This window comes from Miniopterus natalensis, chromosome 9 (genome assembly GCF_054644295.1).
Source record: "Miniopterus natalensis isolate mMinNat1 chromosome 9, mMinNat1.hap1, whole genome shotgun sequence".
Lineage (NCBI taxonomy): Eukaryota > Metazoa > Chordata > Mammalia > Chiroptera > Miniopteridae > Miniopterus > Miniopterus natalensis.
In genome coordinates this window covers 70818189-70845440 of record NC_142089.1, presented here as the reverse complement: position 1 = coordinate 70845440, position 27252 = coordinate 70818189, and the positions used below count along the sequence as shown (strand labels likewise).

Here is a 27252-nt window from a genome sequence, read left to right as displayed (position 1 = left end):
TCAAACCTGCAACTGAGGCACGTGCCCCTGGCTGGGAATCAAACCCGAGATCCTTTGGGGGGCGGGCCAAGCTCTAACCACTGAGCCACATCGGCCAGGGTGTGTGATGAGAACTTTTAAGACCTACTCTCTTAGCAACTTGCAAATACTCAACACAGTGTTATTAACTACAGTCACCATGCTGTACATTACATCCCCATGACTTAAGGACATAATTAAAAATATATATAAGTAAAGTGAAAAAGTACTGTTTTTTTAAAAGTATTAGTACCTGGGACTTCAGCTTGATTTGGGTTTTGGCATGTCTTTGCTATTCTGACAAAATACCTGATCTCACCTCATTTTAAACTTATTTATTTACTTTTAATTTTTTTTTTTAATTCTCACCCAAGGATATTTTTCCATTGCTTTAGAGAGAGAGAGAAAGAGAGGGAGAGAAAGGGAGAGGGACAGAGAAACAACGATGTGAGAGAGACACATCAGTTAGTTGCTTCCTACACACATCCTGGCTGGGGATTGAACCTGCAACTGAGGTGTGTGCCTTTGGCCGAAGTCGAACCCAAGACCCTTCAGTCCAAGGGCTGATGCTCTAACCACTGAGCCAAACTGGCTAGGGCAACTTTTTTACTTTTTAGAGCAATGGTATTAAGGGTTAAGACTAAAACGATATACTCAACTTCAAAAGACTAAGATTCAATCTCACCAACCAGGAGAGTTAAAGCTCTGAGAGCCACTGGCGACCCCTGCTGGGCGATGTTCTTCTTTTCAAGTTTCAACACCAAAATGACTTCCTTAACTGTCCTCAACATTATCCCCCCACCCCCCACGCTTTGTTGGGTTCTATCAATGGTTATTTCTTTAGAAATTCTCAAAGGAAACTCTTATCTCTCATAACAGACAAAGCCTACCCAGTCCACTTTCAGAAACACAAGAGCTGAAAAGCTGCCCAAAGTTCAGTTCCCACAGTTGTACTTTGTATAAAACACTATGTACGGGTTGACTTTCAGCAAATCCGAACTAAAAAGTCAGAAAGCACTTGTCTAAAGAAGAAAATACAGTTGAAAACCACTTTAAAAGTACTCTTTTGAATATAAATGTTCTTATTTCCTTCATAAAGTTTTCTGTTTCTCCAGCCCACAAAGGAGGGCAATTTAAACCTACAGCCGCCTGAGGCCTGTGCAGTTACTGCTTCACCAGTTATTGTATCAGAGTTGCTTTGAAATTGCACGTTGAAGCTCTCCTCCCTTTAAATTGTTAATTAAAAAAAAACAACACTCGCCCTGGCCGGGTGGCTGAGTTAGTTGGAGTGTTGCCCACGCACCACCAGAAGGTCACCAGCTCAACTCCTGGTCAGGGACACGCCCAGGTTTCAGGTTCATCCTGGTCAGGGTGGGTAAGGGAGGCAACCAATCGATGATTCTCTCTCACATCAATGTTTCTCTCTCTCTCTCTAAAAAAAATCAATTAAGACCCCCAATATATCCTCAAGTGAGGATTAAAAAAAAAAAATGACATCAAAAAGTCGATGTGACCTTTGCACACTGGTTTGCCTTAAAATAATGTTTTTCCAAAGAAACAGTGAGTCTATAACATCACAGTAGCTGATATAAAAACAATTTTTTAATATTAAATTATTTAGCCCATGATTTTCTTAATTCACATAAATTTTCTGGATCTGTTTTACTGTACACACCGTGTAACTTTCAGACTTCAGACTTTGTTAGCACAGTACAAATGTAGGCTACAAATGCATAATATATATATATATATTTTAAATATGTCTTCATTGATTTCAGAGAGAGGAAGGGAGAGGGAGAGAGAAACACCAATGGTGAGAGTCACTGATCGGCTGCCTCCTACTCGTCCCCAACTGGGGATCGAGCCCGCAGCCTGGGCATGTGCCCTGACCGGGAATTGAACCTCGATCTCCTGGATCCTAGATCCTCGATCTCCTGAGCCACACTGGCTGGGCAACTGCATAATATTTTTGATAAACTTTATACGTATACACTGAAAAATGTCTGCTAGGATGCCCACTCGGCTGACAGCGGTTATCCTCCGAGAAAGAGCCAGGAACGTGGGTTTCAGTTTTACTTTGTGCATCTCTGTTATTTGAATTTACCAACAAGCATGTGCTACTATAATATTTGCTCAGTAAAATTAAACAAATATGTAACGCAACAGTGCATAGTCTCTTCAGTTTTACCACTGGCCGCTTACAGTTGACTTACCTGGAAATAGAAATTTAGGAAGAGGATGACTAATGTGAGCATGTAGGAGGACTGGAAGATGAGGCACCCGAAGGGGAAGCCGCACGGCTTCACCACAGCGCTCATGGTGTGGGTGATGGTGAGCACGAACTGCACCTGGGGTGGCAAACGGGGCAGAGGTGAGGGGCGGGCTGAGCCCACGCCAGCCACCGGGGGTCCGGGCCGGTGGCAATCAACTACTCTTCCTCCCTAAATTTGGCAGGAATACAACAAGAAAATGCAAAAACAGCCCACTATCCTACCCAGAAATCTCATTTGAAGTTATATTAGTAAGTAGTTAGAACTGCTCACTTAATTGCTCATTAATTTTCTCATGAAAAGTGGCAGTTGAAACGATTTAATATCGACATTAATTTTAGAAGTATTCGTCTACATTTCAAAGCAAGGAATAAGCTAATTACGTATACAGAGTGTGTCTTAGCATGCAAAGCTTCATTCTTAAAAGGCCATTTTTAGAGAAAGACAGGCAGCTTCGTCGCCCACGGAAGCCTCTGGCCTCTGAGAGGGCCGGCACTGCTGCGGCCTGGCCCCCCCATGCGAGTCCTTAGGAGCCCCAGGGAGGCGAGCGGAAAGGAGGCGGACGTACCAGCTGGGCCTGCGTGAGGTATTTCTTCCACCAAAGGTACTTGTGCATCGATGGAAACACAGACAGTCCATAGTAGGAGTACATCAGAATGTGGATGAAACTGTTCAGAGTGGGTCCAAAGAAACCTGCGAAAGCACCACACAGAAATCACTGCCCTTCCGGAGAGTAAGGCTGCTCACTGAGTCACGCGAGGCCCCTCCTGCTCGTCACAGGGATGAGTAACGACCGGCGCTGACAGTCCACGGGTGAGCTTCCTGATCTCTGAGCCGTTACTCCAGGACTCACAGGGTCACCTGGATAGAGGGACTAGCCCAGCGGGGCCACCCAACCCGGTAACTCCTGATCTGCAAAGGTTTCACTGTCCCTTTAACCCATTACTGTCCGCTAATGGGGAGGAAAACATGTTGACTTAAAGCCGACGGCAGAACTTGTTTGAGACAGAGGTGCCCGCTGTAGCCAAACCTCCGATGAGCCATTCTGAGGGTAGCACATGGCTGAAGGGGCTGCTCAACGGTCAAAAAAACAGGTCGCTCTTCGTAATTAAGTAAATAAAATCTACCTGAAAGGGACCCAGGAACCAGCAGATGCAGGGAAGGTGCGAGAACACGGGGGAGAGAGAAGGGCCTCAGGATGAGAAAAGGCTGGGACTGAGGAGAGATGGGCCATCTCCTGGACTAAGGACAAAGAATATCTAGAGCTGAATTTTAGGGTGTCTGCTGTGTTGAAGCACTCCCCCAAGCCCTGCCGTCATCTCCATGAAGTGTTCCCAACCTGCCATCAGCGGGTGCAGGGTATTTCAGGACACCTAGGGGAAGGGATTAAGTTTTATGCTGGCCAACTAAGGGTCGCAAAGATAGAGTGTAGGAGGTAAGATGTCAGAGATGGATTATTCGTTGGAAACAGGGAACTCACTACTGTGAGGATTAAATTGGTCGGTGTTGGGTGCTTACTAGTGCACACTCTGTGCTGGGTACTGTTCTATGCGTTAGCCCAGGGTCCAGAGGCTGGTCTATGAGGGATCAATCTCATGGTAAGAGACTATGGAGCTAGCGACCCCCTATTAGCTATGTCCCCTTGGATATGTTACTTTGACTTTGCAAATTTTGATTTTCTCACCCAGAAAATGGGTATAATAATTATCTCTTAAGGTTGTGGTAGGATTGAGATATTATAATACTATATAAACTAAAAGGCACTGCACATGTGTTGGTTAATTAATCAATTTAAATTCTCTACCCTGGTTTCCCAGTCCTAGAGGCCTGAAGAGATAAATGCAAATTCACAAATAAGACACAAGTAGTAACACGGCGCACCCAGCGAGGCCTTGGGAAACACTGGCTGGAATAACTTGGAGGGGCCCTTGAATTTATATGAAAACACAAATAGAGTTTTAGAGTACCAAGTACCACAAGATTTGTGATTTTTTTTCTACCAACCTGAGTTGTCATTTTCATCAATTAAAAATTAGCTGCTGCTTAAAATTTTTATAATATTCTAGATGGACTAGAAATGGTCACACACATAGTTCTATGTATTTACCCAGCGATTATTTGAGACTCGCTGTCATATGCTTAGAAACTGTTGACAATCATAAAAATACTTAATCTTCATCATTGTCCTTTGGTGTTGACTATGGTCTATATATTGACTACAGTGTAAGTCTATTAGGGTCTTAATCACTAAACTCAGGAAACCAGATCCTGACAGGCTGGGAAAGGCGTGCCCAGCACCCTCTGCCCACTGCACCCCAGCAACACCCTTCTTCACACTGTGGTGAGTTTGCAGCTTCGCAGCCAGGTGTAGTCCAAATCTGGTGTTTAAAAAATCTCATCTCTACAAAATCTTAAATCCAAGGACAAGATCATTCTAAGTTTTATCTGTTTTGACTTTTCATAGAATATTCTTTAGGTATAAGACAATATCAAATAGAAAGTACTTTTCTCTAGCTCAGGGTTTCTCCAATTGTGAGTCATGATGAACCCTTTAGTAAATCAACGCAGTGTGACTGCCATCAGCTTTTTGAAAAAGTGAAATAGAATTTTAAAAAAATTAATGGAGCCAGGTTAAAGATTGTCTCATGAAATTTTTGTTTCATTCAAAATATGTACATATGAATGAATGGGTGTGATGTGAAACATATTATATTGTAGTTCTTAGTAAAGAAAACGAGCCAATGCTCTGGTGGGTTGGCAATGCGGCTTCAGTTTTTCGGAGTGGAAAACAACCCCTACAAGTTGAAATGACTCAATCTGTACCACGGCAAGTGGTGACTGTGGAAGGTGCTATACTTAGTTCTTCAGCCCCAGGTACTGGGGTAGAACTGCTCCAGCCAGGATATGTGCTTCTGGCCATTGGATATTTGGTGCACTGAAAAGAAAATATTTTTAAAACGTAAGGTAATACTCAGACTTTGCCAGTATCAGAGACCAGAAATGAAGAGCCACTGACAAACACATGCATCCCCATGCGACACAGCTGCTATGCCATGGCCCCTTGTCAACACAAGAGACGTGCTAGAGGTCTTGCAAGATCCATTACATAGAACTGAGAAGTTAAGAAAAGTCACTTACTTTGCCCACAAGGTATCCAGTTCAAAACACACCACCAGATGTTAAACATAGAGGCATGATGATATACGTGAAGGAAAGTAATCTGGCTGGTTTTTTTCCGCAAAACAAAGAAAATCGTGTCCAGGAACTCTATTAATTTGGAGAAGTAGTACCACCACAACACCTTGGCTACCTGTAAACATTTTAAAGTGGGAAAAATAAAAGGTGAGCAATGGAAACGTGCCTGTGATGCCCTCCCTCCCTCTAGCATTCAGTGTCCTGTGCTCCACCAGCGTGCATTTGTCAGGCTAACAAAAAAGCATCCGCCTGGGTCTCTGCCTCCCATTTCCCTCATTCCCAGCGATCCAACCTACTCTGGTATCATCCTTCCAAAATACATGTCTGGTCCAACTACTCCTCTGCACCTACAACCAATGCATACTCCTTAAAACCACCTTCTCTGGAACTCTGCCTCTCCTTTCTCAGGCTGAAGCAACTGCTTCTTCATTTATATTCCTAAATTACTTTATGCCTCTATTTTAATAACCACAATAGGGTGTAGTCAGTGTTATGAGTCTATCTTTTCCAACAGATTGGCAATCACTTGAAGACAGAGACTGCCTCCCCTTTGCCCAGGGCCTCGCACTCAACAGATCACTACTGTTGGTTAAGCTATTTCACTTTTTATCTAATGTACATGTTTTGTCTCTTAAAACTATACCACTCAAGAGCAGTCTACTACTTCTTTCATGTCTCTTCCTCAGAAGAAAAGATTCAAAATCAAGATGCTTTTCTACCTCACTGATCACCACTCCCCTTCCCTCCGAGTCCCTCAGCACTGGCATGTAAACACAGAGGAGACACTATAACAGGAACTCTGAAATTAGAATACATGCTCTCAGTTTACTTCTCAAGAAGGTGTGGTGGCTTCCATCTTAACGTTTCAGGTAACAATAAACCTTCAAAAATATTAATACTCAAACTGTCCCATATTCAGCAGTGGGAGTCTTTTCCAGGAGGCTCCTAGGTCTTTTGTCAAGACTCTAGCAATCTTGGGTATTTCCCTTGCTCTCTGTCACAGAGAGGTCCTGGATTCTTTCCAGATACCAAAAATTGCCAGATTCTCTAAGAACCTATCCCTTCTGGTGGAAAATTATAGTATTTAGAGAACACAATCTGAGGATTCACTGCTCATTGTACTGGTTGTCACAGACTGACTAGGCCTTTTCTATACAGAGAGCTAAAAACAGGTTTGTTTTAGAAAGAATAAAGCTGGTTCTGATATTTCTAATTTGAATCTATGATTATGGCATTTCATTTAACTTTTTTATTGATATCTGTTTTATGTTCAAATGTTAGTTGTAATGGTATTAACATCACTGTATACTCACTTTATCCTACAGTGTACTTATAAGTTTCAGAAAAGCAATACCGATATTTTTATTAATAGCAACCAAAAAAATTACTGAATACTGTTAACACCTTGCTGACCTGTCACAAGTATACACGTGTTTCTGTGTCCAGACATCACTGACCAGTCACGAGATAACTTGTGTCTCCACTTACATTAATTTAAGTAATTTTATTTTATTAAAAAAATTTAAAAAACACATATTTTTATTGATTTCAGAGAGAGGAAAGGAGGGGGGGAGAGAGATAGAAACATCAATGATGAGAGAGTCATTGATCGGCCACCTAGCCCGCAACCCGGGCATGTGCCCTGACCGGGAATCGAACCCCTGGATCCACAGGTCGATGCTCAGCTGCTGAGCCAGGCCCGGCTGAGCAATTTAAATAATTTTAAACACCTTGCTGACCAAAGCGGCTGGCCACATGGGCAAGTTCTGGCTGAAATAGCCGGTCAGCAAGTTAAGATATATCTTATTAGTGATGTCGTCAAAACACTGGATTTTAATGTTACTTGAAATAATTCTTCTTTGGGTGGTTATGTCACCAACTTAATATATAGGTATATTCATTTATTTTAGTTTATTTCCAAGTTTTCTGGGGGAAGCTGCCCTGCTTTCTTTTTAGATTTAATTTTGTTTTATAATTATGCAAAACACTCCAAAGCCAAATGCAATACAGTGCACATTCAGAGGGGTCTAGCTTCTATCCTGTCCCCTCTGCCCTGTTCCCTGCCCCGGAGGAAACCTCTTTGCTTTTGGCTTATTCTGCCGTTGTTTCTTTTTAGAAGCGTCAGCATGCACACACATGTTCACATCCTTTCTCGCACAGAGGTACAGTATGCACACAGGGTTACCCAGGTTGCGTCTTCTCGCTCAGCCGTATCTGAGGCGATTCCGTGACAGTACAGAGACCTCCTTGCTCATGCTGAAAGGGACCATCCCAGGGACGCACCACGGTTCGTTCAGTGTCCCACAGGTGGGCATTTGGGAAGCATTTTTGTTCTCAGGCATTTCTATCAGAACTCTATCGGAGTTCCTTTCTGATCTAGCCCGGCCCCAGCCCCACACCCACAAGGAGAAAGCCTTCCCTCCCGCTCAGTGAGCGACGGTTACAGGTGGCCCAGTGGCTTCTGACTCACCCGGACATCGGCCTCCCCGGCACTGGCAAGGTCCTGACACTGCAGGTTGTAGCCTCCTTCCCAACTGGACAGAATGAGCTGCCAACGAAACAGAAAGGCGGAGGGGTCAACACAAGAATTTGGATAAAAACAAGTCCCCATTCATGTTTCTAACTGGCATCTGTTCGAGACTTGAGTAGAAACTTCCCAGAATTTGACTTTGCTTCGATCCTGTCCTCAAACACTTATTATCAAAGCGTTTAATTCTTGCTGTGAAATGATATCGGTGGTGAGAGTCCTTAGGTAATGTAATTTACTTCTAGCATTTTTTTCTTTTTAAATTAAATCTAAAAAGAAAGAGAATTTAGCTATCATTTGAGTAACAAAATATTTTGTGTAAGGAATTACATGGTTGTATATTTCCACAAGCAAAATGTAGAATTAAATGTAAACAAACATGAGGAAACGACACTAAAATTTTAATAGTACTCTATATTGGCTTATACATAAATATTTACCTTATTTGATCATCTCAATGATTTTATGAAGTACGTATTTAGTATCATTTAGCAGATATGAAAACTGGGCTCAGAAAGGCTCTTATGCCACTGCTTCATTCTACACTGCGTGGCAATCAAGCGTCCGTGTGACTATAACCGATTAATGTCTATATTAATGTCTATGTTAATGTCTGTAAACACAAAGAGCTCCATGAAATCCATGCCTTTTTCATTCATCTTTGTATCTATAGTTCCCTGCTCAATGCCTAGCACATAAAAAGTACTCAGTAAATACTAAGTAAGTGATTTCTTCAAGATTACATGGCTAGAAAGCAGAGGAACAGTGGTCGGAACTCAGGCCTTTCAGGCCCTTATCTAGTGTTCTTTCCACACACAAAAAACACCTTTTTATTCTTTGTGGAAAATTCTACAAAAGAGGTTTTCTCCTTTCCTTCCCACTATTACTGAAGAAAGGTAAAATTCTAGAATGGGAGGCATTTGGCTGTGATTTGCATAAGGAATTATATGCTAACGCCCACTCTCGGCTGCCTATCAGAAGCGTGCAGAGGCCAGAGCTGCTAAACTGCACGCACAGAGCGGGAGGGACGCTAAGGAACTGAACAGGGGAGGTGAGCCACTAAACACATTTAGAACATTTCAGAATCCTTGCCTTTACTCCACTACCCTGACTTACCTCTTTTCTTCTAACCTAATTGCCTTTCAGTTAGCACCACCGTAATCACGGATTACCAGGATAAGTGGGTCCAGCGAGAGTAAAGAGGCTGGATTTCCTGCTGGGATCTATTTATTACAAGTCAGTGATCCCCTGAGGCCCCTGGGCTTTATGCTCCTGGTGCTCAAGGGGGAACCAGTGACAGGCTACAGGGGGTCTAAAATTCCTAGAAGTATACGTAAATTTTTGTGTGCTGGTGCATTTTTCAAATAAGAAAGCTGTTTAACATTGTGCAGGAAGGTTAATTATAAACCTCTATGGTCAGGCTGCAGCTCTGTAGTCAGGGGCTCTAAGTCTCTTCACTGTATCCTAACAATACGGCAGTGGGAGAGGACAGGCCATACTCTGTTACCCCAGGACATCTCCTGCTTCAGTCGGATTTATCCAGGCCACCCTCACCCCTGTGCCACCTGACAACTTAACAACTAAACATCAGAATTAGGCAGCCAACCTGCAGGAGGTTCTCTCTGCTTCACCACGAACCATTCCTAATGTCCCGGCTGGGTTGGTGCGCGGGAGCCACCCAACCTCTGCGCTGAAGGGACAGGCTTAGCCCTGAGGCGGCTGCTCCAAAGTGCGTCCAGCATCCACTGGCTTCCCCCATCTCCCCCGCCCAATCCAGGCTGCTAGCATCCGATGACTGCTGTACCACAACCATATTCTAACTGCACTCTGCTTCTGCTCTTGTCCCGCAACTCACTCACATAGTCCATTCTCGTGTAGCGGCAAGAATAATCTGTTTTAAAAGGGAGATCCCATCGCTCCCCTCATTAAAATCCTCCAGGGGTTTTCCATTATACTCAGAATAATAAGCGGAATGCCTTACGAGGCCCTACTTGATCTGCCGCATCCCACCTCCCCTTGAATCCTCTCCTGTCCCCCGTGTCCTTGCCACGTTGTTTCTCTATATGGGCCTTGAACGCCCAAGCTTGTTACTGCCTCAGAACGTGACACTCGCTGTTCCTCCTTCATGAACACACTCGCCCCAGATCTTTAGATGCCTGGCTTACTTTCATCATTCAGTCTCAGCTCAAATATCACCTCCTTCCAGAGGCGTTCCTGCCCCACCACCAGCCATCACCCTTCAATGCACTAGGGCAGCGATTTTCAACCTTTTTCATCTCATGGCACATAAACTAATTGCTAAAATTCTGCCGCTCACCAAAAATATATTTTTTGCCGATCTGCCAAAAAAAATAGGTGTAATTTTGATTCATCCACACCGGATGGCTATTGTGTTGGTTGCTGTCATTTTTATACTTGACAATCTAAAGGAAGAGAGAACAGTGCCCCTGATTAAACAGTCAGATATTGCACGCTTTGAAAGCTCTTGCGGCAGAGTGGTTGAAAATCACTGCACTAGGGTAAAGGCTGTGTTCTAGAATCTAGATCAGAATCTGACATAGTGAAGGAACTCAATACATATTTGTTGAAAGAGTTAATAATTTTAGCAATAATTTCCTGGACTAAGCAAACATCTGACCAGGGCATAACAAGTCAGTAAGGTTAACTCAAATTATCATTTGACTGGTGTCTATAGAATGTACCCCAAAAGTGTCAAAGAAAAGACCTATGCCTGCCCTGAAAGAGGTTACAGTCGGAGGAGGCAATGGGTAGCAGTGATTCTGAACCAAGAGATATGAAAGTGTGAGAAGAGAAACTGGACAGAATTCATAGTAGGAAGTGAGCTCCGTGCAGAGTTCTCCCTAAAAGACAGGCACCACTTACTTGGTTGTTCAAACACTACCCTGTTGTTCCTGTTTCTGCTGATGTGACTAATACTCACTTTAAGATGTATGAAGCCTTTTCGCACGTACTGACTCCTGCTTGTGCTTGTCTGTGAGCATCTGAGTGCAGAACCCGCTCCGTCTCTGTATCCACTTGGCAGCACCTCCCAAGTGCTCACTGCATGTTGGCTGAACCGAACTGATCAACCCCAACATCTCACTCACGAGTTCAGTTGGACAAATACCATATCGCAGTCTCAAAGATGACCTGCCTAAGGTCAGAGAGCCTGAGTACCTCCTCTAAATCACAGAGGAAGTGACAGACGACACATGAATTTGGACCTCCTGACTCCACCACACCAAAGCTTCCAGCAGGGTTGGGGCTGGATCTCCTGATACAGCTGCTACCTCTGACAACAATCCAATGACGAGTGTCTTTCCCTTTGTTATACAGGGAAACCAACCCCATAAATTACTATCTCGCAAGCTCATCAGTGAACCAAAATTCACCTAGTAGAGAACCTAAAATAAAACTTCCCCTTTCAGGGTCAGGTAAATCAGCGAGCACCTATGTGTATGATTTAGACCTGTCCGCATGGCTTTCCTGACCCCAAACCCCACCCATCTCCTGCACTCTGACGGATGCCCCAAACTCCATGATTAGAATTTTATTAGTTCTTTTAGGTAATGGTTGTTTACCGTTATTAGAATGGTGAATTTCAGACTAATGCACAGATTAAACTCTACAGGTGAGACAACCTGTTTTTTAGGTGAGCAATTATTTACTTTTTTAGAGTTCAAGGGCACCAGGAAGGCAGCTATACTTGTGCCATCAATAGCCATTTATAATTAATACGAATGATTTTATCCTAACTTTTCCCTAAAAAAGATTTTATGTTTACCTCCCTTCCTCTCCTCCTTCCCCGCCCCCTCTGTCAGGTCTGAGATTGTATAGGCAGGATGATTATTTTTTTTCTTGTCAAATACGTGGGTTTGGCACTTTACAAAGGCCGGGGGAGCACGCGCTCTAAGGAGGGGGGAGCTAGAGCTGAGCCGCAGTGTCGGCTCAGGCCTCTCGACGTCAGCGCTGAGAAGCGGCTGGCCCACCGTCAGCGGCCCAGGGGAGTGTGTTTGTATTTCAGCCAGACTAACTGCATTTGCTATTTGATTCTGAAAGTGCTCTGTTGCTCAACAGCCGTCTATTCTCTGGCCAATCATGTAACTTATCTAAGCCTCAGCATCATAATCTGTAAAAGGAGAAAATGATTACATATGATCTTTAAACACCCAATCACATCTAACTGATTTTAAATTGCAACGAGACTAAGGACTAAAGAAATAGGCCTAAATCTGGAAAAGAAAAATTCAGGTTGGAAACAGGCCTCTGGGGCTCTCGGAAGGAACACTATGGAAAGCTGGAACAGGGTCTCGAGATGGTAAAGAACAGCGCTGAGGGCCACCTCGGGTCGCTCTGGGTGCCGGGTGCGGCGGCTCCTGAAAGCCTCCCAACGGTGGGCGCCAGGCGGGCGGCACCGGCACTTACCTCCACCAGCATGTACATGGAGAGAAGTGTGATCCCGAGGTTATACAAGGTGAGGATACTCCTGAGGGAGAGAGCAGGTCTGTTCTTCATGTACTTGTTACCCAGCCATATTGAAAGCAGATACATGACAGTAAGAGAAAAGGTAGGGAGGTAAGAGTCCAGCATGAACCATCCTCTGACTCGAGAATCTGAAAAGAAACAGAGCCGGTGAGAAAGAATCCTGAAGGAAACGCTCCGTTCAGTCACGAGGTGTTGGCACATACGTGTCAGTTGCACATGCTAACTACAATAGGAGACACGACGACACTGCATTGGGCCACCGTTCAGAAGAAGAAACCAGTTGGGGCTGGGACGGTGAAGGAAGTTTTCATGAGCAGACGGCGTCGGTCGAATGCTGAATGACAGGCAGCTGACGAAGGCGGGAAGAATCAGTCCTAGAATGTCTGCTTTGGAATAGCTGCTGTTTGTTTACGCTAACTCAGTAAATGTGAAGTATGTTATGCCATTTTACAGATAAATAAACAGCCCAGAAAGCTTGAGTAACTTGCCGAAGGCCGTACAACAGTGGGCAGCAGGGTCGGGATTTGAATTCACACCCGCCGCCAGCCCGGCCTACCTTGCTGCTGCCGCCAGGGAGAAGTTTCCAGGAGGCAGGAGAGAAAGGGTATTGATACTGTACCCTATTTCCTAAAACTCAGAACTTGCCTGGGATCACTGTGCAGCAAACCAAGAGTGGGTTCAGAGTTCAGCTGGTCCAAAGAGAGCAAGGAGGTTTCAGAGTGGCAAGCGTGAGAGCGGAGACAGTGAAGGCAGGGCCTCGGCGCCGGTGCTTCAGGACCGAGAGCAGAAAACAAGACCAAGGACCCAACTCTGGGTACAAGTCCTCAGTACAAACAGCCAGAGGCAAGAACCTAGATACCTCAAGTGTCCCTCGCTCTGGAGAGTGAAAATTTAAAAACCCAAATAAAACACACATAATAGATCTATAATAGAATGAGCAGCGCCTGAAAATAACTGTAGGCATAAAATGATTCTTGTTCTCTATTTTGTTGTTTAAATAAAGAAAATGAGTGAGCTCGGAATTATAAAATGGCCTGTAAAGAGCTGGAAGGAGCTGCTTTCTCCTGCGGTAACGCCCTTTTCTAGGCCTCCGCGGCGCTCCCAGCCTCCGACTCTTTCTGCTCCACCCCACCCTGTCCCCCAGCCTGTCCTCAAACCGCCCACCCTCCAGAGCCGCTTCTACGGAAAGTGTCCTTTCGAGCTCTGCCCATCACTTATCCTGTCCACGTCTCCCATCTGCAAGAAGGACAGAACAGGGAAGAAAGGACCACTGAGGTGACCGGCTGCCTTTCACAGACCAGCTCGCCGCTACGTCCCGAAGGCGGGCTCCGTGCCACCCTATGGGTACCTCCACGTGGGACTCGGCTGGTCCCTTCAGGTCCTGCCTTCCGAAGGGGGCCGCTTCCCGCTGCTCCTTCTAACTACAGCTCCTCCGCAGCAAAAAACAGTGACCGTCTCATAACCTATGTGACTCTGGCTACATTTACTGAGCACTAATTCTGCGTCACACACTGTTGTAAAGCCTTTTACATGCATTAACTTACTTAGTTCTCAAAGCAATCTTCGTATATAGGGGGTATTTTTAATAGCGTCATGAGATATAATTGATACCCAGACTCCTGCACGTATTTAATGGGTACACGCTGATGAGTTTGGACATGCAAACGCCTGTGGTGCTGTCGTCAGAGTCAGGGTAACAGACATACTATGGTTATCCCCAGTTTACATCTGAGAAAGATTGAGTTACAGAGGGTAAAAACTTAAATAACTGCGCTGAACTGCTACCCCACCTCCTGTTATGATGCTATGGGTTGAACTGTGTCCCCCACAAAGATATGTTCAAGTCCTAACTCCTCGTGTCTGTGATTGTGAGCTTATTTGGAAATCAGGGTTTTTGCAGACGTAATCAAGTTAAGAAGAAGTCACACTGGATGGGGGTGGGTCCCGACCAGGTGACTGGTGTCTTTATAAGAGGAGGTTTGGATTCAGGAACACAGAGAGGACACTCTGTGAAGATGGAGCAGAGATTGGAGTGATGCATCTACAAGCCAAGGAAGGCCAAGGATTGCTGGCAACCCCAGAAGTTAGGAGAGAGGCATGGGACAGATTCTTCCCTAGAACCTTGGAGGGAGCACAGCTGTGCCAACATCTTGATTTCAAATCTGTAGCATCCAAAACTGTGAGACAATAGGCTGCTGTGTGCTAAGCCATGTGGTTTGTGGTACTTTGTTTCTGCAGCTGTAGGACACTAATACCCATGGTTTACTCGATGCCTTTCCAATGTCTCAGATGTGCTACTTGTACCTTCTCAACTACAGTATACACTCCATGAGACAGAGGCTAGGTGTTATATTTCTATTCTGTCTCATTTATAACTTATGCTCGTGTAGTGCTGAGTTGAGAGGAAACAGTTATTAAATATATACTAATTGGGACACTGAGTCAAGCACATATTGCAAAATGAATACAGCACCTGAAGTTTTTGCTTTCTTATGTCATGGTCCTATAAATATTTGCCGCAGCTGTTACAGAGGACCATGACTGATCCAACCAGAAGATGGGAGCAAATCACTGTAAGAACATTACTATCTTTGGGACTTGAGAAGTGTTAGCTTTGCATCTGACTCAGGTATTTGCCAGAACAACATTCCTTGATGGTACTAAATGCTGTAGGTAAAATGAGAGAAGGCCTGGGGACATCTAGCAGCTTACCAGGTGGCTGCTAGTAAACATAAGCTTGTGTCACTTTTAGAAAGGGGACAAAGATTGGCGATGGCCTAGATGCCATTGTGGAAGTCAACTGATCCAGTCGTCGAATGCCAACCTTACAGTCTCTTTGCTACAAAGGAAACATGAAAATGACCAAAGCTGAGTAAACAACTGTAATCCTATCCTTAACTGAACCCATATCCACATCATTCCAGATCACGATGACCTTACCGATGGCAAAGTTCAGTGTGAAGTTGGCTCAGAGAGACTGTTACTTAACTCTCTAGGGGAAGTGTCCAAAAGAAAGCCACGGCCACCAAGAAACCCCGCATTACGCCTAAGTCAAGCTCATGCCCTCCACACTACGCACTGCAGCTGTAAGGCAGAGACACAGAAACTAAGGTGGGCGCAGGATACCGGTATCCAACCCTGCCTATCCCACCAGGTCATCACAAGGACAAAATGGGAAAACAAAACACAATCAAGACTATGTGAAAGTATTTTTTAAAAAGTTCTATACAATCACAGGTATCAAAACTGTGAGCCTGGCTGGGCGTGGCTCAGCAGTTGAGCATCGACCTAGGATCCAGGCAATCGGGGTTCGATTCCCGGTCAGGGCACATGCCCTGGTTGTGGGCTCGATCCCCAGTCGGGGGCGTGCAGGAGGCAGCCAATCAATGACTCTCTGATCATTGATGTTCCTATCTCTTTCTCTCCCTCTCCTTTCCTCTCTCTGAAATCAATAAAGATATATTAAAAAAAAAGAATAGAAACTGGAGAGTGGTCTAAATAATCTCTAAGTGATTCTTTTTAAAGATTTTAAGAAACAGAAAAACCTCCTCATCACATACCCCCCGACACATACCCCAATAGTGCTGAGGAAATAATCTGTAGATTTTTCACAGCTTTGTGATCCAGCGAGACTCACATGCTGCTTGGAATTTATTCATTCAGTTGGAAAATATATAGTGCCTTATATGTTCCTGGAACTCATGAGCACTGGAGAGGAGTCACGGTTCCTGTGCTCATGGGGGAAAGAGCCATTAATAACAGTAAAGTATATGAAGGAAGTAAACAGAGCCTGAGCTAGAGTATAATGAGGGGCCTGCTTTCGAGGGGAAAGTCCCCTGGCATCTCTCTTAGGGAGAAAGGTAACATTTAAGCTGATGCCTGCAGTGCGATAGCTGAAGGGGCCCACTATCTTGGAGGGTGGATTAGGACACAGTGCGGAGGAATTCCAGGGTCAAGGAAGAGCATATGGAAGACATTTATATATTGGAGGAAGTAAAGACACCGGAGGTGGGCATGAGTGGGAGAGGAGCACTGAGTGTGGGGAGAGCTGGGGCTAGATGAAACAAGGGGAGGTAGTCCATATAAGAAAGTTGGTTTTTGTCTGAAGGGCACTATGAATATTACGCTAGAGGACCACTTACTATGACTTAGGCTTTTAAAGTATCATCCCAGCTGATATTTACTAAGTGATTGGAAGAGGGGAGACTAGTTAGGATAACTTACAACCCCTCAGTGCTGAGTTGAGAGGAAGGAGTCTTTAAATATATGTCAACCGGCACGCTGCAGTCGTGTAAGTGACCAAGGATGGAGGAACGACTGAGACTCGAAATGACTGAGCGTAGACGCTCAACCTAATGGACCCGGGCAGAGGAAGCCCACACATGTAAGGGCGGGAAGACTATATATGACTGCATGGGAGGAGGGTGGGAGGTGAGTGGGCGGGGAGTGAGGAGAGGAGTAGCATGCGTTTAGAAGGAAGGCTACAACTTACTTTGGTAGCCAGTTTTTGGTAACTTTGGTAGCCAGAGAGACACCAAAGGAAAGTATTGCGCTGCATTCCAGTCCTGCCTCCTGCTCCCAGTACTTTAATCTCAGGAGGAGCGAGGCCTCCGGGAAGTTCTGGGAGAAGCATGTCAGAGGTGACAGAGGTTAAGTCTCTATATCGGGTGGGGAACATCTGGCCCACAGGCTGTATGCCCCCAAAATCATTTGGTCTGGCCTGTCAAGGCAACTGCAGGCAGGGCTGGAAGTTCAATAAATCTAGGAGCTCTTTTCATAGCTATTTTTTAACGCAATAATTTTGTATGGCCCACAAATGACGTTATAAATATCCAAATGGCCCTTGGCAGAACAAAGGTTCCCCACCCCTGCTCTAAACATTAAGTACCACATTATTTTCAAGACATGGAGGAATAAGCCTCTTCTATAACAAAACACTGTGTTCCTTGTACATTAAGTTCTTGAGTAGCTCACTCACCTCGAGGTCCAAACATATTGTCCAAAAATGCATTGATTTCATCATCAAAAGCCTTTAGAAGCTCCTGAAACGATAAAGAAAAAAATTATTCAAGTGGGTATTTTGGAAACTCTCAAAACAAATCATTATCAACAACATGCAGTTGGCAGAATATTCAACGGTCCTGGGTTCAAGGATGTTTGACTACAAAAATTTCAGGAATGTGAACCAGTAAATGTGGCCTCATTTCTCACAGGCTTCTGAAGATTTGGAAGCAAACAATTCCTCTTTCATTTCCTTAGGCAAGAGGAGTTCTGAAAACAGGCTTGGTACATTTAAACGTGGAAGGGCTATTGGCCTTAATTCCATTTCCCTTTGCAATGCTTAGTGGTATAAGCGTTTCCATAAATAACTTCTATTGTTGCAGTTAACAAGTTGTGTGCAAGCAACAGGGAAGTCTAAACCTATAGAATATAATGTAATTATTAAATGAAAATTCAGCTGAATTGTATTTCACGCAGCAGAATGTAAAGCTTTCAAGGGGACTTCCTTTTCAAATAAGGAAATTAAGTGTTACAGCTATTTTTTTTCATTACCTTTATATTTGTTTGTTTTCAAAACTTTTTCACACATTAACAGCTATTTAATATTACAGCAAACAGTGTCACTAGGGTACATCAGATTAATTACTGCCACTTTAATCAGATTCAGATTGGGACTGGAGGAATTCTGTTAAGAATCTTAAGGTTGCCCTAGCCGGCGTGGCTCAGTGGTTAGAGCGTCAGCCCGCAGAACGAGGGGTCAATGTGTCAGACTGACTTTTGCTGCTCTTAGAATAGGGCAGATCTGTCTAGATCTCTTGTTCCTGAGCAAAATACGTTAACCTCACTGATGTACCCACCTTCATAACAAATACCAATGAAATCTCTCTTTCACTGCCACACCCACCCACAAGTGTTTAAACTTTTTCAGTTTGTTTGCTAAGGTTCAAAATCCATTTTCCAACATCTGTAGATCTAAGAACACTCTAATTAAAGGTCACAAAGATTCTGTTCTTTCTACAATCTTGCAAAAATGCAGTCATAGTGGAAGAAGTGAAGGAATAAAAGTGAGTGAGGGGGGGGACATGAAGAGGGAGCAGAGAATGAGGAGAGTAAGTGAGAAGGGGCATCTGTTTTTCAGCCATTAATGTACAGATTCACGACCAGCTGTCTAAACGCTCCTTTCTGCCAGCACCACGTTAGAGGCTGAAATACAAAGCGAAGTGAGGCGGGCCCTTAGCTTCACACAGGAGAGTAGAGAAGTAAACCAATAATTACCTAGTGTCTTAAATGTGGCGAGAGAGGTTTACAGGGATGTGCCATAAGAACCCAGAGGGAGGAAATATCATTCAGCCATAAAAAAGAAGGGAATCTTGCCATTTTGACAACATGAGTGGACCTCGAGGGCATTACGCTAAGTGAATAAATAAATCAGACAGAGAAAGACAAATACTGTATCATCTTACTTATATATGAAACCAAAAAATAAGACAAAAAAACAAGCGCAGGTGCAGAGAACAGGCTGGTGGTTGCCAGATGCCGGGCTTGGGGTGGGGGGTGGTGGGCATAACGGGTGAAGGTGGCCTAGAGGTGCAAACGTCCAGTTATAAAATAAATAAGTCATGGAGATGTATAGTAGGGTGACTATAGGTAATACTGTATGGTATATTTGAAAGCTGCTAAGAGTAGATCTTAAAAGTTCTTATCACAAGAAACAATATTTGTAACTATGTATGTAACTAGAGTTATTGTGGTGGTCATTTTGCAATATATAAAAATATCAAATCATTATGCTGTACACTTGAAACAACCAACCACACTGGAAAAGTTTAGCAGTTTAGTGAAAACAACATTCAAATACGACCCAGCATGCCACTTCTGGGTGTTTACCCAAGAGAAAATAAAGCACCTAACCATGCAAAGACTTGTACACAAATATTCATGGCAGCTTTATTTGTAATAGCTAAAAATGGAAACCTCCCAAGTGCCCATCAACAGGTGAATGGATAAACAAATTGTACAGCCATACAATGAAACACTACTCAGCAATGGAAAGGAATGAACTACTGATGCACATATTATGTTTCCATTTACATGAAATTCTAGAAAAATAGAAACTTATCTACGTGATAGAAAGAAAATCATGGGTGGCTGGGGGTCTTTCATGGGAAGGGAGCAGGGTATCCTTTAAAAATGAGGGTGAAATAAGGATATTTTCACATATGCGTAAGTGAAAGGATTTGTTTCTAGCAGAACTGCACTTACCAAGTATGCTACAGATGGTCTTCATGCCCAAAAGAAATGACGCCACAGAAAAGAACCAAGAGCACCAGAAATGGGTCTATCTAACTGAGGAGTCATCGTTCAGAGCAAGCTGGCCTCCACCCACCTCATCACATCGGCCGGACCTGAGATCATCCCCTTTCACGCCACGCTCATCCTTCCCTAGAAGCAGTGTTTCCTAACCCGGGTGCTGTCCTGCACCTGCTCCCTCTTCTACCTGCCCATGTGACATGCCACTCCCAGCACTGGTACATTGGGTCACCATGCGCGCCTGCCGCGGAGGATACTTGGGAGACGGGAGAGCCCTGAAGGGCGCACCTAGGTTTTGGCCGCCACGACACTGGCTGGGACTTCCACTCAGCTCTAACTGCCTTAGCTGGAGCTCAGCACAAAGCCAGGGCATCTAATGGGAGGCCCTTTCCCAGTCTGTTCCTGAAGGTACAGACTCTGTGTCACTGTGGCGAGGCCTCATCCTGAACTCAAGGATTTTTTCCAGCAAAGGCAGTCTTGCCATCAGAATCCTTAGCACTCTGTCCATGCTTTCTCTGAGCTTTAAATGACAGGACTCCAGGCTCTGTTTCCCTCCCTCCCTCCCTCCTCCCTCCCTCCCTCCCTCCCTCCCTCCCTCCCTCCCTCCCTCCCTCCTCCCTCCCCCCCCTCCCTCCCTCCCTCTCCTTTCTCCCTTGTTACTTCCCTGGTTCCTTTTCTAACCTCTGCCATTCCTTTCTCTTTCCTTCCTTCATTCTACTCTTCCCTTCCTCTTTTCCCTTCCCCTGCTTCCTTCCCTTCCTCCCTCCTCCACTCATTCCTCCTCCTTAGCATTCCTTCCTTTATTTATGCTTTAAGCATTTTGTGGTTTTTAGTATTTATCTACCATGGGCATTTCAAAATCCAGTGACTCAATATCTTGGTGTCTGTCCTGTTTTGTTGATAGTGTTTTATAGAACACTTAAAAACACTTTTCAATCAGAATAGTTATTTCCCACCACCAGCTCCCTTCTTCACTGCGTTTTAAAATGAGCAAAAGCCATTACGATGAAAAAACTGACTGTTGAGTTTGGAAGACGACATAGTATCCAAATCCTTAACATTCTTTTTTAGAAATATATTTCAGAGAAAACAAAATCTGAAGTGCTCAATGACAGCAGGCCAGGAAATGGGTCTGACCAGCTCTGGAATAATATATCAGACTCATGAGATGCGGCTCTGAAACTCTCCCAGGAACCTCGGGGCCAAGGCTGAGTTATACAGACTGAGACAAGAACGTGGGATCTCCCCTCAAGGGCAAGGGACACTGACTAGAGTGCCACCCCACTGTTCCAGGGGCTCAGGATGGATGTCCATTGTTGAAAGCCCTTTTGGCAGACTCCTGAGGGGCTGCTCCCAGCCAGTGTCTCATGCACTTGAAATCTAATATGTTCACATTTGTGAACGCAACTAGAAGGTTTAGAGAATGGCTGAAAGTGGACATAAAATATTCTTTGGCTTCGTGCAGCTGACTTCACACCATGTCTTCATGCATATTTCCACTGATGCCCCTAACCTGCCTCTGAGAGGCCTACCCACTCAACAGCTCGACCTCCCACCACTGCACTCCAGAGGGAGCAAGAGGCTAAGTCAGGCAGAGGGGAGGCAACCCGTAGGGATGCTTACTCATTTATGGAAACGAAATTGTTGTGTGTCTTATGGAGCAATTTTCATAAGACTGAAGCTAAGGTATCGAAGAATCTGTGGGAACATTTATACTTGGTTACCACATCTTAAGACAGATATAAACTGATGGAGACCAATGTGCTACCCAAAATATGCCACTTTTTGAGTTTAAGTTACTTAAGAAACAGCTGGTGCAGGAAGAACACACTGACCCTCCTTCCTCCCCCTGAAATCAGGAAACGAGTCTCTCCTTGTACCAGGAGGGGAGCTGGCATCCCTATCACCAGAGACAGGGAATTCAGGGCCAAGAAAGCTGTATAAACAAACCTGCCTATTTCTTCACCAATTTGCTCCCGCAAGCCCAAACCCCTTTGTCCTGTCAATTCTTCACAGATTTATTGTTTCCTTATCTAAAGGGTATAAAAGGTGCCGGCTTGGGACACTTCTTTGAGTCTCATGATGTTTTTTATGGCACACCCACACAAAATTAAATTCTTTTTCCTCCTGTTAATCTGTCTTATATCGATGTAATTATTAGGACAGCCAAAGAGCCTAGAAAGAAAGAAGGGAAAAGTTTTCTGCCCCTATAAAATGGACTAACCATAACGGTGGGTAATAGCTCCTGTTTATCTAAGTAATATGGGCCAGGCATTTGAAATATATTTGCTTTGCTTTTTACAATAGCTTTGCAAGTTGGGTATTGTTCCCAGTTTACAGATGTGAAAAGTGAGACTGCGAGCTGCAGTGGCACTGCTGTGTAAAACCTGGACTAAAAGGAAGTTAGTTCAGTAACAATTAATGCGTTTTTTGTGCCTGCAGATTGAAAGGATTCAGGGCTGGGATAGCAGAGAAAGGGCTTTTGCAGAGCTCATGCTCGAATTTCTTGTGCTGTGGCCCATCTCAGGACACTCAGCTGACGGAGACAACAGGGGCGGATGGTATTTGCCTTCTGGGAATGCTGACACTGCAGGGCAGTTTCCCTCAAGGAGGTGGAAGGTCTGTTTTAGAACAGGAAATATGAGCGCAGTTTCGTCTGTCATGTCCCGCTCCTCCCGGACGGCTCTCCGCCTCATTTCACTCAGCGCCCGGGCGAACGGCAGCCGCGTGCGCGCCCTGGCCCGCCTCTCGGCCGGGCCGCCGGAGAGGAAAGCATGCGCCTCCCGGCCTGGGCCGCGCAGGGCCTTCCCGTCTCCTCGCCCAGCCCGTCTGCCTTAGGCCCTCAGCGTTAGACAAGTTTGCGCTGGCCCATGTTTACTGTCTGGGTCCTCTCACAGAACCACCACGCGAATAGGCCGTTTAATCCTCAATTCTCAGAACAATGCCTGGCACATATGGGGGCTTCACAGTCACTGGATGGGTTAATGAAAACCATTCTTCTAAACTTCCACAGTACGCACCTGACACGACTTTCATATTTACTGCATTCCTAGCTATATTCTAAACTATGTGATCTGGCTTCCACTCAGTAACACTCAGTATATCAGCAGGGTCTATTGGACCCAATTTATTTTTTGAATTTCCATTTTAGAAGTTTCATCTTTCCAAAGAAAAAAATTGTTCATATATATTTTAAAGTAGAATAAAACTCTTTCTACCTTGCAATTAACACATGACTCCAGTGGGCCTTTCATGAATGTAAGATATACTATGGGATCTTAGTGATCTTATTATTTTCTATCTCTTAAGACATTTTGCAATTTAAACAACTTAGGAATTACATCATCAATACTCATCAATCATTTCAATCTATGCTAATAAAAGGAAAAATATGAAAGTGTAAGAATGATGGAACTGCCTACAAGGACGATGATTTTTAACTGGTGCACCACAAGAATCTTTAAAACATGCAATGCCTGACTATTTAGTCAGGGGCACTGACCTCTTTTTCCTTAGATGGTCAAATAAAAAATGACAACAGTCAACACAACAATAGCTGTCCAGTGTGAACGAATCAAAATTATATCTACTTTTTGTCAGATGTGCAAAAAATGTTTTTTGTGCGCTGCAGAATTTTAGTAATAAGTTTGTGTGCCTTCAACAGAACCTGACCACACTAGCACTTGATCTCAGACTTCAGGATCCGGAACTGTGAGAAAATAAATTTATGTATTTCAGCCACTCTAGTCTATGGTATTTCGTTATGGCTTGAGGTAAGAAACTGGGTAAAAGAAACAAAAACAGCCTTGAAGAGCACCTTTTTATAAGCCTTAAAGAATGACTTTCTACAAGAAAGAAAATCATGACTCAAAATCTCTCAAGTACAAGCTTTGTTATCACCTTTGGTTTAGATAAATTATTTAACAAACCCCAATCTATTTGCCTATGCATGTTTATATACAAGTATATATAATTTATGTGTGTGTGTGCATACATCTATATATATGTGTGTATATATATACACACACATATACACACACACACACACACATATACATATATATATATATAAAGTTTTGGAAAGGCACATATCAAACTGTTAACTATGATGATCTCTGGGGAAGAAAGGAGAAGATTAGGGAATAGTGGGGGGACAGAAAGAGAGACTAACTCTTTACTGGGTATATGTCTTATGTTTTAGTTTTTAATAAATCACTGTCAATATATTGATCATGTAATTAAAACATTACAACTAAAACCAAGAGATACGTTGTTAATGGAATGACCTGTGCAATTTCCTCCTTAAGTTTTAAAAAAAAATCCAATCACAATTTTTTTAATCCTCACCTGAGGATATGTTTTTATTGCTTTTTGAAGAGACAGCAAGAGAGGGAGGGAGAGAGGGAGAGGAAAGGAGCAGGGGAGAGGGAGTGAGAGAGAAACACTGATGTGAGAGAGAAACACTGATCAGCTGCCTCCCGTACATGCCCCGATTGAGGAGTAAACGCACAACCTACGTATGTGCCCTGACTGGGAACCGACCCGCAACCTTTGGGTGTACAGGATGACACTCCAACCCACTAAGCCTCCTGGCCAGGGCAACAATCACAGTTTTCATGGGTTGGTTTCTTCCTATTCATCTAAAATAAAAGATGAGATGAAGCAGGTAGTATTATGATACGAAGTAACTAAAAAGCATTATCCTATTTGAGAAATTCTCGACTAAGCATGTGATAAGTATTTAAATTTTCATCAAATATGTTTTTATTATTTTGTACTGATACAAACAGATTAGTGGTTGTAATAACAATAAGCCCAAAGCTAGTTTTTTTGAAAAAGATAAACAAAATTGACAAACCTTTAGATAGACTGACTCAGACAGAGAGAATTCAAATAAATAAAGTCAGAAAAACAGAGGAAACACTACAACAGAAATACAAAGGAATACAAAGGATCATGAGCGACTACTATGAACAATTATGCACTGACAAACTGAATAACCTAGAAGAAATGGATAAATTCCTAGAAATATACAACCTACCAAGACTGAATCATGAAGAAACTGAAATCTGAACAGACTTACAATAAGTAAGAAGATTGAAAAAGACCCCTCCCCAACATAGAAAAAGCCAAGACCAGATGATTTCACTGATGAATTCTACCAACTATTTAAAAAAATTCATGTCAATCCCTTTCAAACTCTTCCAAAAAACTGAAAAGAGAACACTTCCAAACTCATTTTATGAGGCCAGCATTATCCTGATACCAAAGCCAGACAAGGACACTACAAGAAAAGAAAATGACAGACAAACATCCCTGATGAATATAGATGTAAAAATTCTCAACAAAATATTTTCAAACCAAATTTAACAGCACATTAAAAGGATCATATGCCATGACCAAGTGGAATTTATCCCTGGGATGCAAGAATGGTTCAACATATGCAAATCAAAAAGTGTGATACCCACATTAATAGGGTGAAAGATAAATGAATATATCAGTAGATGCAAATAAACTCTTCACAAAATACAACTTCTTTTCATGATTAAACATGGTCAACAAATTGGTTATAGAAGGAACTTACCTCAGTTCAATAAAGGTCATACAAAACAACCACAGCAAACATCCTATTCAACACTGAAAGGCTGAAAGTTTTTCCTCTAAGATCAGAAACAAGACAAGGGTGCCCACTCTCACCACTCCTACTGAACATAGTACTGGAAGTCCTAGCAAGAGCAATCAGGCAAGAAAAGAAATATCAGACATCTGACTAGGAAAGGAATAAGTGAAACAGTCACTATTTACAGATGATATGATTTTGTATAAAATCCAAAAGATTCCACAAAAAAACTGCTAAAACGAATCAACGAATTCAGTAAAGCTGCAAGACACAATATCAACATACAGAAAATAGTTACATTTTTATACATTAACAACTGAAAAATATAAAGATAATCCCATTCATAACAGCATCAAAAACAATGAAATACTTAAGAATAAATTTAACCAACAAGGCAGAAGATCTGTACACTGAAAACTACAAGACTTTGATTATAGAAACTGAAAAAGACACAAACAAATGTAAAGATATCCGGTGTTCAAACATCAGAAGAATCAATATTGTTAAAATGTCCATATTACCTAGTCATCTGTAGACTCAGTACAATCCGTATCAAAATTCCAATGGCATTTTTCACAGAAATAGGAAAAATAATCCAAAAATGTATGGAAAACCACAAAACCCTTAATAGCCAGAGAATAAATGAACAAAAAAGAACAAAGCTAGAGTTATCACATTTTTTGATTTCAACATATACTACAAAGTTACAGTAATAAAAAGTTGATATTGTCATAAAAATGGACATATATATCAAGGGAACAGAAACATGAATCCAGAAATAAATCCTCACATATAGAGTCAACTAATATTTGACATGGGAACTAAGAATGCTCAATGGGGAAAGGACAGTCTTTTCAATAAATGATACTGAGATAGTTGGATAAGTACAAGCAGAATAAAATTGGACCCATCAAAATTAATTAAAGGCTTGAGCATAAGATCAGAAACAATACAACTCCTAAAAAAACCCAAGGGATAAAATCTCCTTGGCATCAGTCTTGGCATTGATTTTTTTAAATTTGACACCAAAAGCAAAAAAAGCCACGTGGGATTACATCAAACTAAAAAGCTTCTGCAAAGCAAAGGAAACTATCAACGAAATAAAAAAGGCAACCTGCCAAATGGGAGAAAATATTTGCAAATCATATATCTGCTAAGGGGTTAATATCCAAAATATGCAAAGAACTCATACAACTCAAGACCAAGCAATCGAACAATCTGATTTTAACATGGGCAAAAGATCTGGATCAACATTTTCCCAAAGATATACAGATGGCCAACCAGGTACATGGAAAGGTGGTGTTCAACATTATTGCTCATCAGGGAAATGCAAATCAAAACCATAACACATCACCTCATGCCTGTTAAAATAACTACCATAAGAGAGACAAGAAATAAGTGTTGGCGAGGATGTGAAGATGAAGGAATCTTTGTGCACTGTTGGTGGGGATATAAATTGGTGCAGCCACTATGGAAAACAGTATGAAGCTTCCTAAAAGAATTAAAAATAGAGCTACCAATCACTTTCCCTGGCTTCAAATTATACTACAAAGCTACAATAATCAAAACAGTATGGTATTGGCAGAAAAACAGACACAGACCAATGGAACAGAATTAAGAGCCCAGAAATAAATGCACACATATATAAGCAGCTAATTTCCAACAAAAAAGCCAAAAACGTACAGTGGAGAAAAGAAAACCTCTTCAATAAATGGTGTTAGGAAAATTGGAAACCCACATGCAAAAGCATGAAACTGGACTATTTGACACCATATACACAATCTAACTCAAAATAAATTTAAGACTTAAATATAAGACCTGAAACA

At 42.9% G+C, this 27252-nt stretch overlaps 1 protein-coding gene across 1 annotated transcript in view; it reads right to left on the bottom strand.

Moving 5' to 3' along the window:
• ELOVL2 (ELOVL fatty acid elongase 2) overlaps positions 1 to 27252 on the bottom strand; it is a 61203-nt gene that overhangs the window by 1035 nt on the left and 32916 nt on the right. Inside the window, exons 2-7 of the mRNA XM_087820026.1 lie at positions 17474 to 17537; positions 12436 to 12623; positions 7954 to 8031; positions 5427 to 5598; positions 2857 to 2981; positions 2232 to 2366 (exon numbers count right to left, since the gene is read on the bottom strand). Coding sequence (XP_087676152.1) covers positions 2232 to 2366; positions 2857 to 2981; positions 5427 to 5598; positions 7954 to 8031; positions 12436 to 12623; positions 17474 to 17537 — 762 coding nt within the window. The remainder of the gene's footprint in view (positions 1 to 2231; positions 2367 to 2856; positions 2982 to 5426; positions 5599 to 7953; positions 8032 to 12435; positions 12624 to 17473; positions 17538 to 27252) is intronic.